At 34.4% G+C, this 14,173-nt stretch overlaps 1 protein-coding gene across 1 annotated transcript in view; it reads left to right on the top strand.

The window, feature by feature from the left end:
• LOC149796158 (uncharacterized) overlaps positions 1 to 14,173 on the top strand; it is a 105,759-nt gene that overhangs the window by 33,193 nt on the left and 58,393 nt on the right. Inside the window, exon 8 of the mRNA XM_089963937.1 lies at positions 1,645 to 1,768. Coding sequence (XP_089820063.1) covers positions 1,645 to 1,768 — 124 coding nt within the window. The remainder of the gene's footprint in view (positions 1 to 1,644; positions 1,769 to 14,173) is intronic.

Genomic DNA, 14,173 nt, shown 5'->3' with positions numbered 1-14,173 from the left:
TGATAATGTTAGGGGCCACCTGGTGACAATCAGGTTAGAACTTATAAATTGATGAGTGAAATGATTAAGTTTTGTGCATTTTTTTAATATCCTTGATGCTTGTCATTTTCAAAATCATTAGGGAGATATAAACAACTGGGAGGGTAGACAGATATACTATATACATTTTTATATGTCCACAATAAGGTGGAACATATTCTGTGATGATTTGTCAGTCCTGTATTACTTTTAATGAAATGATCAATTAATTAGTTAGTTATGATTTCTGAGATTGTTTTAAATTCAGGTCTGTGTCTTTCTTGCTGTATTGAAAAGTAGCACAAGTTTTGGTAGGACGTGTGGACATGTTATTTGATTATTCATCTATCTTGGATTGGTAAACAGAATTGGAAGAGTGATCTGGAAATTTTATACGATTCTCAACATTACTTTACAAAAGATTATACATCAATTTGTGGCAACTAGATCGGGAAATATAAAATTTAACACAAATTGAACTATAAACACAAGGACCTTGACTTACCACAGAGAAGACTCAGTTTTGGTGTCCCTAGCATCCAAAATAGTGATGTTAAAAGGAAGTACTTTAGACTAAACAAGGATGCAAATTAGCAGTATACTTTTGGCTGAATTATTATTATTATTATTAAATGATACCATTCATAACATGAATGCTAAATTTCAGTGTTGTACCTTGGGTGAGCCCAGGGGACAGATTCCCACCCCAGACTGCCAGCGTCCTCCTAAAGTTAAGAAATCCCCACAGATTAATCTTTATAAGCTGATAGCAGTACATACACTGTCCCTTGACAGTTCAACCAGATGCTGCACTGAGTTTAAACCTGTTTTTAATAACATATGTAAATACTTTCCAAGAAAAGAGTCCTTGACACAATAATATCACTGTCTGTAGTCTTTTTTAACATCAACTATTTTGGTTCGTTACTAAGAATGATTAGAAACTTGTTACCAAAACTTATCTTTCTCATATCTTTAAAGGATATTGAATAAAGTATATCACATTTTTATATGTTCACAATAAGGTGGAGCATATTCTGTGATGATTTGTCACTCTGTTACTAATTTCATTTACAAAACGAATAACTCTAGTTCCCTACCACCCTAGAGTAACCAAACTGTATGGATGGCTAGCACAATGAGTAGGGCAGGACCCTATTGATTTGGGGGTGAAAAGCTCAAAGGTCACAGTCATTGACTGAAAGAACAAAAATGGTTTCTGCACTGTAAGTCAAGATTTCCACCATCTCTGAAAATATAAATAAGTGATACTTATACTGCATTATGCTGTTCATTTCAGATTGTTTTTCACAGCCTTAAAGGTTTACATTATCACATGGCTGTGCAGTAGTTTTTAATTTCTGTATGATATATACTAATTATGTGCTATGGTCAGTAAATATTATCTTTTTTGTCTACATGTTTCATTATCTTCATAATAAACATGCATTTCTTGTTGCCATATAGCATGAAAAATTGATTGTGGCTCTTAACTGTCTTCCATCACAGTGCCACAACATGTAGACCAAGTCTTCCTAGGCCATGAACATTTTTAATGACAACAAGGTACCATATCTGTTGACAAATAAAATAGAACTGTTTGTGACATAGATATTATATTTGTAGACTTGAAGCCAGCAGTGCGGTCCTACTCAGATTCCTCAGTGTCCTGCACACCAATGAAGACTGAGAAACATGTGCAGCCTAAATGTCTTCTGTCTTCCAGTTTTATCACACCTAACAAAGGAAGGTAAGTGACTGTCTTCATAGGAGTGGGTAATGGGCAGGAAGGGCTTTTCATGTTAATGGTACTTAAATATTTCTCTTGTTGGATATAAAATAAAACACCACCAAAATGAATATCTTGTACTAAGACTACTCTGGTACAGTGTTTGAGAATCTAAAGAGCCAATGTTTGTCAAGCCGACATTATTGTGAAGTGTAACAGGGAATCACTCTTCTGTCATTATTTATGTCAACTGTTTCTTATGGTTTTGTCTAAAGATTTTCATGCAATACTTTCTTCATAGGCTGAATATGCTAGGCCATGCCACCTTGTTTTTCTTTTGCATTTCCATGTTTCACAGCCTCAATACAAAGACTACCTCACTATTAAGGATTGTGACCTGGCAGACTTTCTGCTCTACAAATGATAATGGTCACTCAATCAACAATTGATGCAGAGTCTGTACAAATACTACGCTCATCTAACCAAGAAGTTATATAACAATGCCAGTCCCACAGTCAGTAAATTGTTTTAAGCCTGCATGGTCATTGTAGCTTCCGACATACTGCAAGCTCAAGTAATTGAATTTCAAGATTATTTATGAAATATTTTAGATGTCTATGCAACAGTCATTTGGGAAAGTGCAAAATTTAAACAACATCGGAAGAACAGCGAAGACATGTCAAATTTATCAGACTGTACATGCTGGATGCCACAAGTTGAACTAGTCTATTAATACCATTCCCCTAATAAGACCACTTTTCTGAAGTCTAGCTATAGATCTTACTCAAAGGCACCTTGTCATGCAAATGGTTCATTTTGGTGCTACTCACTTCAGATGAAAGCTGCATCTAAATTGAACAATGTTGTCATTTAATTTGCGCATTCCCATGAAAGGTTGTCGGCAGCTAGCTTGAAACTACCAACAGCTTGGATTTCTTGGTCTTTGCAGACTTTCCATTTATTTGCTCACTTTGTGTGTGTAGGGTATTGCCTTGCATCCATTGTGTAACATCTGTAATGCATCCATCAACAATTGTTATTAAGAAATTCTTGTCAAAAACCACTAAATTAATTTCAGTAAACTTGGTAGACATCATTCACATCCTGCCATTGAGGGCTTTCAGATTTGTACAAAAGTAGTGACATAATAATGGTTTTAGACTTTGGTTACAGATATAGGTCATGACCTTCTATAATGTCCCATGACTTTCAGCTTATATTACAATAAATCATATGGATATGGATGTGAACATGTGGATTATAATCTGTAAAATTTATCAATATATGATTGTGCAAGAGGACAAAATCATGGGGTATAAAATGCTGTGACCTTTATCAGTAACCATCAAAACCACTATTGTCACACTGCTATGTTAGACACAATTATTTATTATGATTATGATCAATGTCAGCGATCACATGCTTAAGTTTCAAGTGAGGTCTATATTTTATTGATTGTGGCTATACTACACATCAGTGTCAGCGATCACATGCTTAAGTTTCAAGTGAGGTCTATATTTTATTGATTGTGGCTATACTACACATCAGTGTCAGCGATCACATGCTTAAGTTTCAAGTGAGGTCTATATTTTATTGATTGTGGCTATACTACACATCAGTGTCAGCGATCACATGCTTAAGTTTCAAGTGAGGTCTATATTTTATTGATTGTGGCTATACTACACATCAGTGTCAGCGATCACATGCTTAAGTTTCTAGTGAGGTCTATATTTTATTGATTGTGGCTATACTACACATCAGTGTCAGCGATCACATGCTTAAGTTTCAAGTGAGGTCTATATTTTATTGATTGTGGCTATACTACACATCAGTGTCAGCGATCACATGCTTAAGTTTCAAGTGAGGTCTATATTTTATTGATTGTGGCTATACTACACATCAGTGTCAGCGATCACATGCTTAAGTTTCAAGTGAGGTCTATATTTTATTGATTGTGGCTATACTACACATCAGTGTCAGCGATCACATGCTTAAGTTTCTAGTGAGGTCTATATTTTATTGATTGTGGCTATACTACACATCAGTGTCAGCGATCACATGCTTAAGTTTCAAGTGAGGTCTATATTTTATTGATTGTGGCTATACTACACATCAGTGTCAGCGATCACATGCTTAAGTTTCAAGTGAGGTCTATATTTTATTGATTGTGGCTATACTACACATCAGTGTCAGCGATCACATGCTTAAGTTTCAAGTGAGGTCTATATTTTATTGATTGTGGCTATACTACACATCAGTGTTAGCGATCACATGCTTAAGTTTCAAGTGAGGTCTATATTTTATTGATTGTGGCTATACTATGCATCAGTGTCAGCAATCACATGGTAAAGTTTCAAGTGAGGTCTATGTTTTATTGATTGTGGCTATACTACACATGTGTCGGCAATCGCATGGTAAAGTTTTCAGTGAGGCTTATATTTTATTGATTGTGGCTATACTACACAAATTTTTCAGCTGCTAAAAAAATATGATTATTGATTACCACTACAAAGTCAGACTTGACAACTCTTATGATTTTGCTGTAAGTCTTATGAAAATTACCCTTAAAATATGGGCTTATGGCATAAAAGCAAAAACTAGTGAAAGGTTATTGCTGCTGATAATTGGTTCATCCATGTTTGATTTGGATCCAGGTTTCATATTAAAATTAGTGAAATTAGTCAAGAAACCAGACTAACATTACAGCAGCACCTCAGACGCTTTAAACTGCACCTGTTTGTACATGCGAAGCCTCTGCATGATCAAACTGTTAAATATAGAATTTTTTAAAAATTGCTTCAAGCAAGCGATGCATGTTTAATACAGAAGGGAAAATAAACCTCTTGTGAAGTGCTAATAATCAACACGAAAAGGAATATTCAGATTCTTGTGAATAAAAGCTGGAAGGACACAATTACATTTATGGGACATCACATGCCAATTTGAGTATGTCTTGTGGTGGGGGGTATGACTGATGTCATCATGAGAAATAGAAAAAGAATTTCCAGGAATTATGTCAAATTGAGAGCAACAAGCCATTGAGCTGCATAGGGTTAGGAACTAAAGTTTGTGCATCTGTACTAGTGGTAAATAAAGTCTGTGTGTACTTTATAAACTTTTCAGTTGAACATAATGTTTGTCGTCACTGCATGTTTCTAATACCAAACTTTTAATTACATTTTCCAGCTTTACAATTATAGCAGTACACGGTATTTTGTTATGCCTTACAGAAAACTGGTCATACTTAGGGAAAAAATGAACTGCCTTACTAAGATGGACTCATCAGTGTTCAACTGTTGGTAGGTCTGCAAAGTGTGGATATTTTCATTGGCAGGGAATATTTTTTATCAACTGTGGCAGAAAATATTTATGCATTCAAGATTTACCATGGTGTATATATGGTGAAAAATTCACAGGAAGATGCACAGTGTTTTGAAATATTTTATTGAGATATCTAATTGCAGCATTACTTTGTCAAATCAGTGGAGTGTGTGTAATTTTACAAAAAAAAGATGAAATTACTGCTTTATTTGAATAGATTATACATATTTTTAAAAGGAGCCTCAAAGATGTTATATGACTTTCAAACACATAAACAGAACATATTGATAAGTTGATTAACATAGGAATTGTCTTTCAGCAGTAACAATGTCAACTTGACAAGTATTTTCAGAAAGAAACTGGTGAGTCATTATTAGATAATTGTGGTAGAAAAATGTTGCTTACACTGCATACAGAAACTAATTATTGCTGCAAAGAAAATGATGATGTCATTGAAAGATCAAGTACACATGACTGCTCCAGTGGCCTAGTGGTTAGAGTGTCCGCCTCGGATGTGAGAGATCATGGGTTCAAACCCTGGCTAAGTCATACGATAGACTAGGGGTGGTCAAACTATGGCCCGCAGGCTGCGTGCGGCCTGCCAAGAGCTTTCATGCAGCCATCCAAGGGTTTTCTTGCAGCCTAGGAACAAGTCATCATTTGCACTGACACTGTTTATGTTACTCTGTTTATCAAATAAATGTGCTTCTTTTGAAGTTAAGTTTTCAAATATTAACAACATATTAACAACTGAAAATTAATTAGATGTTATTTAGAAAAACCTTTTGTTTTTGCTATTTCAAATATTAATTATTTTGCTTAATGAACTATGCGGCCCACGACAAGGTGTAAATTTGTGTATGTGGCACTTGCACTGGAAAGTTTGCCCACCTCTGCCGTAGACTTATCCAAAATGGTACTAACAGCTGTCTCGCTAGGTGCTCAGCATTATGAGGTTAGTGTTAGGACTGGTCAGCCAGGTGTCAGGATAATGTGACTGGTTGGGACATAATGCTAGATGTCTGTTGTATGATGCCATAATGCTAGACATCGCTGTAATCTGCCACACTTCAGATATCATAGCGATATGACTGAAAAATTGTTAAAGCTACATTAAAATCCATATCGCATACAAACTCAAGTACATATAGTAACAGTACTGAAGATCACCATGAATAAATCAGAGATCCTGTTAGTATTAATATTATGATGGCATCCACAGTCACCAATCTTCAGAAGTGTTACGAAATAATGTACAATGAAGTAGAAGCAGTTCAGTGCATATCAGAGAAAAAAATTCAGACACTATGGCTGAAAACAATGAAGCAAAAACTGTTGAGGAAATTTCCAAATGCTCCAAGATATTTGACATTATTAGATACAAACTTACAAAGTTTGGTTGTATTAGAGTTGACATATTCCTCAGTGTTGGGTCATATGAGCTCAATTGGGCTGACACAGTGTTGGAAGATATTTTATTTAGCTTTTCAAAGTATTTTATGTTGCCAAAAAGAAAGTCTGTTGATTTGCAAAAGCCTGATGTACAATTTTGAACTATTATAAAACCAACATTTAAATCCAGTGAAATTTTAATGTAAGGGTTGGATATTAACTTCCATGTACCACACTATGCAGAAGAGGAGATTCAACTGGAAATGTTTTGTTGTTTAAAGTTTCAATTTTCCATATATAAAGGTTCAGTGGTATTGGGACAATAACTGAAAAGTGTGACTTGGAAAACATGAACTGTGCAGCAAAACTTGCCAAAATGAATAATGTAAATCACATTTGCTAGTATGATGTATTGGTCTAGGTATTCAACTCTTAAATGTGGTTTTGGAATCAAATCATATAATAGATTTGCTGGCCATACAGATCTGTTTGCAAGTATTATCACACTGATCAATGAAGATTTGCTGAACCAATGTTTGTAAAAACCAACACAGTTGAGGAAAGAGACACAGAAGTAAATGAAATAAAAACCAGGATTGAAGTGATTGCAGTAGAGAAAGAAAAAAAATTCAAACAATTTATTAACTGAATTTGTGGTTAGAGGAAGCTTTTCCCATATTTATATGCCAATTTTGATTCAACTAAGACAAATCACACAACAGTGTGGAATACAGACACCAAGCCGTATGCTTACATGAAGTTTTCTTGGATATTGCAACTTTGGTTTTTGACTAGTTCAGATAAAAATTAAGTACAAAGTAAAAAAAAAGGTGTTTCTAGCTTTTAAACACAAAAATATTACAAACCATTGCATCATTACACTTTCTCAAATGGTGTGGAAAGTATTTACACAATTGTTGTAGGTCATGAACCTTGACATTCTTGCAGCTTTTTGTCATTACGGAAATTTCACATGAAGGGAAGCTACAAATTTCATAGATTACAGGCCCAAAAAGTTTTCAGTAATATAAAAGGGAGAGAATTTACATGTCAGTAATTTGTTATTATAAACTATTATGTTTAATGAATATCATCTTTGATTTGAGTTTGCCACATGGCTGGAGATATGATTGCAGTCATCAAGTGAAATTGAAATAAATTTCCAAGAATCACATCAAGCTGAGATAGCAAAAAGCCATTGAGTTGCATAGGGTTTGGAACTGAAGTTTATGCATTTGTACTAGAAGTAAATATGGTCTATGTGTACTTTACAAACTTTTCAGTTGAACATTATGTTTACCATTGCAGTATCAGTTTCAAATTCAGAGCATTATAAATTACAAGGTTTCCAACTTTACAATGGCAATCCATGATAATTTGTTACACATCAATGAAAACTGGTCAAGCTGCCTTATTGAGATGGTTTTGTTAGGTTTTGAGATGGTTTTGTTAGGGTTAGCAGGTCTGATAGTGTACCTCAGGCAGCAAACAGATACTCATTCTCCTTTTTATGTGGAATATGGAATCTTTTCTGATGGGCAGCCTCAAAGGAGACCATACTCTGGGCAAAAGGAACATCCTGGCAGACAGTCTGTTCAGAGGGGATAGTGTCATCTGTACAGAATAGTCTCTGCACCAATGAGCTACAGAGTAATTTTTCTGACGGGGGGTGGGGGGACCACTGGCAGACTTGTTTGCAACCAGAACAAGCTCCCTGTTTGTGTCTTATGTAAAAAGGTCTAAGAAATGTGAAGATAAACAATCCTTTTTCATTTTTCTGTTTATATTTTTGAACTTCATGCCATGTAAAATACCAAACAATTCATTATTACATGTAACTTTTGTAACAATAGTCTTTTCAAAATGTCAAGTATGAAAATAGCCTAATACTAACCCCCACCCCAGCTGAGAAATCTAATTTTAGGCTTGCATTGTGGTCTAGATATTAATTGTAATTCATTGGAATATGTTCAGTGCTCTCACTACTTTTGTGGATTGACTGTTTCTGTACCCCCTAGGTCACTAAAATGAGTCAAATTAAAATACTGGGATGCAGATTGTGAAAAAAATAAAATAGTATCTTTGTTCTGGAATGAAGCAGAATAATCGAGAAATAAATAAATAAAATTTCACAACTTTTCATTTTGTACTTTTGAAAGTACAGACAAATATATGAATTATTGCATGAGAAAACCTGTCTTCCAGTATGACATCACCACAATGACATCACCACTATGAGTAAGACATCATTGAAATTATGATACTTTATTTTTTTTGTGTCCATTTTGTACTTTGTTGAACAGGTCAAAAGACTTGTCTGCTGTGTCCAGCTTTTAGGTAAAATAGATGTGGAAGAAAGTTGATTGTTTCATTTGTGTTCCATTTGCTTTCAGTTCAGTTTGCATATCGGCTGACATCTTGTTCTTTTTTGTTTATGGTCACAGAAATGCATTCTGATGTTGCATTTATCACTTCCATTCATTGTTTTCCTTTCATTTTTATTTATTGAAAATATATTTACCAAATTTTAGATTTCAGTTTTTGATAGTATTTAATGGAAAGAAATATTAATTTCTTAGTCATTGATTTCAGTTTTTGATAGTATTTAATGGAAAGAAATATTAATTTCTTATAGTCATATTAAAAATGTTTTTTACTAAAAATAGAAAATACATAAAGTTAAAAACAACAGTTTTGAATATGCAATAATAACAATATAACCTCAGCTGCATTCAGTGTTGAAAATACTTGTTGAATATTTGTTAGCAAATTTTTTTCCCCGTTTCATTCAAATATATTTTTTTTTACAGATATCTGCGATTATTTCATTGCAAGAAATTTAACTATGGTAGTCATTCAAAACTTCAGGGCTTGTAAATAGTGTAAAATTGTTTATTAAAGTAAAGAATAAAGAATTTTAACATGGATTATCATGCAAAAAGACTTTTAACTGTGGAAATTTAGTGGCAGCCCAAAATACAGGCAAATAGATTTTCAATTCCATTTATGAAATGAATTAGGTTTATTTCGTTTTTGTTTGTCTTTCATTATTAAACATACTTATTTGCATTTGCATTCTGCAGTTCATTTGCATCCATTTTGCATTTTGTTTGCATTCTATTTTTTTTTAATGGTAAATTTACACATTTCAGAGTCAATGTCTAATTTTTTTGTTTTACAAATTGCACCTGTTGTTTTTCATTTAAGGTGTACCGATTAATCGCCCATACTCATAATCGAGCCGATTATTGGAACAGTTGGTATAATCGGTATCGATAGAAATAATCGATGCTGATGTAAACAAATTTCCAAAATATAAATTTAATCATAAGATTCATCTTGACATGGCTTGAATTTTAAATCAGAATTAAATAGTGGAAATTAAGGAACAAATGTTTGATTTGGGGGGTTAATTGAAAGACAACATATTCTTAAAAGTAAATACTTTTTAACATGCTTGCTGTAAACTACCGCTGATTGTCTGCTCACAACAAATTAACAATACCATGCATGCACTCATCCTAATCACAGCAGCCAACCAGCCAAATGATGCCTCGTGTGGCCTTTGAACTTCCAGCATACACATTACAGGGATGGTCCTGGCTTTTAAAAAGTTGTTGCAAAAAGAAATCGCCAGTCTCAATATTTTGTTGCCAATTTTCACAAAATGTCACCAGAATAAGTAGTGAATATTTTTCCAAGACTATTAATGTAATAGGCAATGAAATTTGAAAAAGATGGGATAGTTATTTATTGACCACAAGCAATAGTCATAATATTACAAAATAGATCATTACATGACCGTTTTGCGCTACTTCCATGGTCTTTGCATTGCGCATCACCGTTAGTGCATAGGTCTTAACTGTTGTCACCTGAAATAAATGCATTATCAAATGTAAAATATCTACTTTCCTACAGTCTCTCTTTTTCAGATAGAAACATCAGGTATTAAGCAAATCTATATTATGTATATTATTTTCCAAATAATAGTTTGTAAGAAACTTTATTACAAAACCACATTTTAATAGTAAAACCCTATGATCGTACTTTGCAATGTAAGATAAGTGCCGTATAATGCGACCATCGATTTCATGCATTCAGGAATTAAATCCCCACCCCCTCTATTTTTATATGGCTAGCTTCACAAAGTGCATATCCGTCAACCAGGAGTTCAGAAATTTATTTGTGCCACGCTTTACATGCTTTGCTTGTTATTGAACTGCTTCCTAAATCCCAGGAATGATCACTGAATGCTGTAGATTTTTTTGACGACAAGCAAATTATGATCTCCATTCCCACCAGTGAAACTTACATGAGTCAACTTGACCTGGCATTACTGTACCATATATATAAGCATTGATTACCATCATTAAATTAAAAGACGGAATGAAGAAACATATCACAGAGCATAAGTGCCTCAAAGAAACTAATTCGGAATAAATATGTTATTTAGTAAAGAGTTTTATTTGCATATATGAGTTAACAATAAGAAATAAAGTGGGATATAAAATGTGGGAAATAGTTATCACATGTTTGGTAGTATGAGACCACATTTGAACTGTTAACATAAATCTGCACCCATTTTAGGCATTGTTAGTTATAACAAAAATAGGGCATGGTTTACTTGTCAATCAAATGCTAAGGCTTTCACTAACTGTAGAACAGGCAGTTTCTTGAAATAATCGGTCTCATAATCAGTATCGGCAATTTTAATAATTGTCTATACGTGGTATCAGCAAAAAGTGACATCGGTACAGCTTTATTTTTCATTACATTTTCAGCTTAATTACTACTTTTCTGTCAAAAGTCAAACATGTCTTGGAGCTATTTGAATGTAGGAGTACAAAGAATCTGTTGATTAATATGGTGCCATTGACATTTAGCCTTTCAGATTTCATCAGTGCTCACGGTCTGATGGCATTTCTCCTTATTAAAGAGTTTTTGGTCAGATTCTATAGCTGCTGATGTACAGTGCTAACATAAATTTTGAAGATTTTGCATTCAGCCTCAAAGTTTATCAGGTAATCTATCATAGAAACTATAAACAGTCACTCCACAATCGTGTCCTAAGTAATGTATGCATCTTTTTATTCATGATCCATCTCATTTGTGCAGTTAAATGTTCTTTTTTTTAAAGAAAAAATATTTATATGTGCACATTTTCTACCCATGAGAAAAATGTTTATTTTTAGTATAAAATTCACTATTAATTAAGATGATATTGATGACAGTAACAACAACAATAAAATAGCAATAATATTAATAATAACAACAATCTCAACAACCATAAGAACACCCTCATTGTCAGATTTTACTTTATAAATATAGCTAATTACAAATGTAAATCATTTGATGATTGTTGTCAGAATTGTGAAATGTTTTTCTTATACAAACCTTGAATGTGAATCTGAGGAGGGAAAAAAATGAATTTAACAACTCCACACAGAACTTGCCCAAACCAAGTGACAATTGTACCGGAAGTGTTCTCAGAACAATCTAGATAAATCTCCATACCAATATGTTTGCTGTTCTGTTCAGTGCATATTAATGAATACTTTGCATCACATTGGCTGAGCTTTTTACCTCTTTAGAGCTAGAGACTGCATTTCTCATCCAGTTTCTGTATTAGCTTGGTAAAAGGGCTTATATTAATCAAGGCCTTGGATAAGTTCAGTCATGAGCAATATTAATTAATATGCCTTTAACTTTGCAAAGTAATTTTATATGGTATGCCTAATTTTATTATATTTTTGAGAAAAGGGAGGGGAGTATCCACAAACATCTCAACATTGCAGGAATTTACAGAATAATCTGGAGCTTCCTGACTTACATCACTCTTGTTGCGGGAACAACACATCCATGCAGATGACATATTAGTGTAATTACATCACTCTTGTTGTGGGAACAACACATCCATGCAGATGACATATTAGTGTAATTACATCACTCTTGTTGTGGGAATAACACAGCCATGCAGATGACATATTAGTGTAATTACATCACCATTGGGGCCCCGAGTGGCCGAGTGGTCTAAAGCGCTTTCCGTTAAGGATCACTGCCATCTCACCTCTGTCTGCGTGGGTTTGAGTCTCGGATTCGGCTAATGTGGATATGTGAGAAAGCTTGCCAGTAGCTTCGCGTGGGTCGGTGGTTTTTTCCTGGGTTCTTCCTCCACCATTAATACGGGCCACCATGCATAGCCTATCATGTGCTGAAAAAGGGCATTAAACTCCACAACAACAACAACATCACCCTTGTTGTGGGAACAACACATCCTTGCAGATGACCTGTTAGAGTAATTACATCACTCTTGTTGTGGGAACTACACATCCTTGCAGATGACATATTAGTGTACAAATTCCAATAGGCTTCAAGTGCCAAGTTGACAATTTAGGGAATGCTTGGCTGCAATTGAGTTAGAAATTAAAATTCAATGAGTATTTTTTTATATCCTTGATGCTTTTCATTTGTCAAATTGGGGTACAAACTGCCTGGAGAGGGCAGAAACTATAGGCATCATACAAAGTCTTTTAATGAAACCTAATGTGGATATCGCCTTCCATTCTTTAGGAGTAGTTAAAGCACAATTTTCAAAATAACGACCTCAGCAGCCATGATATTGGATGTCTGAGGGAAGCATTTTCATTTAGGACAAACTAGACACCATAAGAAGACTTCTGGTGAAAATTAATATGGCTTTCTGTTGTTACAACTCTAAGTAACCGCAAAAAGCAAAAACCAGCAAGTTTAGTGAAATTCAACAAATAATTTATTACCCTAGAATACAAAATGAAAATTTAAATAGAACTTACAGTATTGTGAATAAAATCACAAATAGTCATACAAATTCTGTCACAAATTCTAAAGTAAAGAATATTTAGAATGAATTCCATTGTTTTGCCGAATGAACTCCAGTCTTAAATGTGCTGATATGACAATAATCTAGAATGCATTTATGTGCTAACCATCTTGAAGCATCACAGTGATATAATCCAGAATGTCTTTAAATTTAATTCACATCAATCCCCCCCCCCAATGATTTATTCTGAGAGTATTAATGAGCACTGTATTATTCCAATGAATAATAAAGAAATCCCCTAAAATTAGAAATGAACACAACACAACTAAAGGACCAATCCCAGTATAGATGATAAAATAGGAATAAATAATTCTGATGTAAAAAAAAATAACCTAAATATAAAACCTATAACACAATAAGGAGCCATCCATTTAGTACATATGCAAACATCTGGCAAACTTGACCCGTGCCCCCTGTACACGTGTACTTTTTTACACCCCCCATCTGTATACGTACGCTTGACCCCCCAATTCTGTAGAACAGCTTATATTTAATCCATGCAGAAACGATCAATGATTAATAATATTAATGTGTTTAATAAAACAGATAGTCCACCAACATTGACTGTCTGGCTGCATCAAAGAAATAAGCTGTGTAACTTTTGTTGTTGTGGGGTTTAATGCCATTTTTCAGCACACAATAGGCTATATATGGCGGCCAGTATTAATGGTGGAGGTAGAACCCGGGAAAACCCGGAAAGAACCACTGACCCACGAGAAGCTACTGGCAAGCTTTCTCACATACCCACATTGGCTGAATCCGAGACTCGAACCGATGCAGACAGAGGTGAGATGGCAGTGATCCATAACGGAGAGCACTTTAGACCACTCGGCCACTTGGGGACCCTGGGTAAC

Source organism: Sinohyriopsis cumingii, chromosome 7 (genome assembly GCF_028554795.1).
Source record: "Sinohyriopsis cumingii isolate HCF-2022 chromosome 7, ASM2855479v2, whole genome shotgun sequence".
In the NCBI taxonomy this organism is placed as follows: domain Eukaryota; kingdom Metazoa; phylum Mollusca; class Bivalvia; order Unionida; family Unionidae; genus Sinohyriopsis; species Sinohyriopsis cumingii.
Note: the sequence above shows the minus strand (reverse complement) of the source record. Positions and strands in the feature narration are given on the sequence as shown.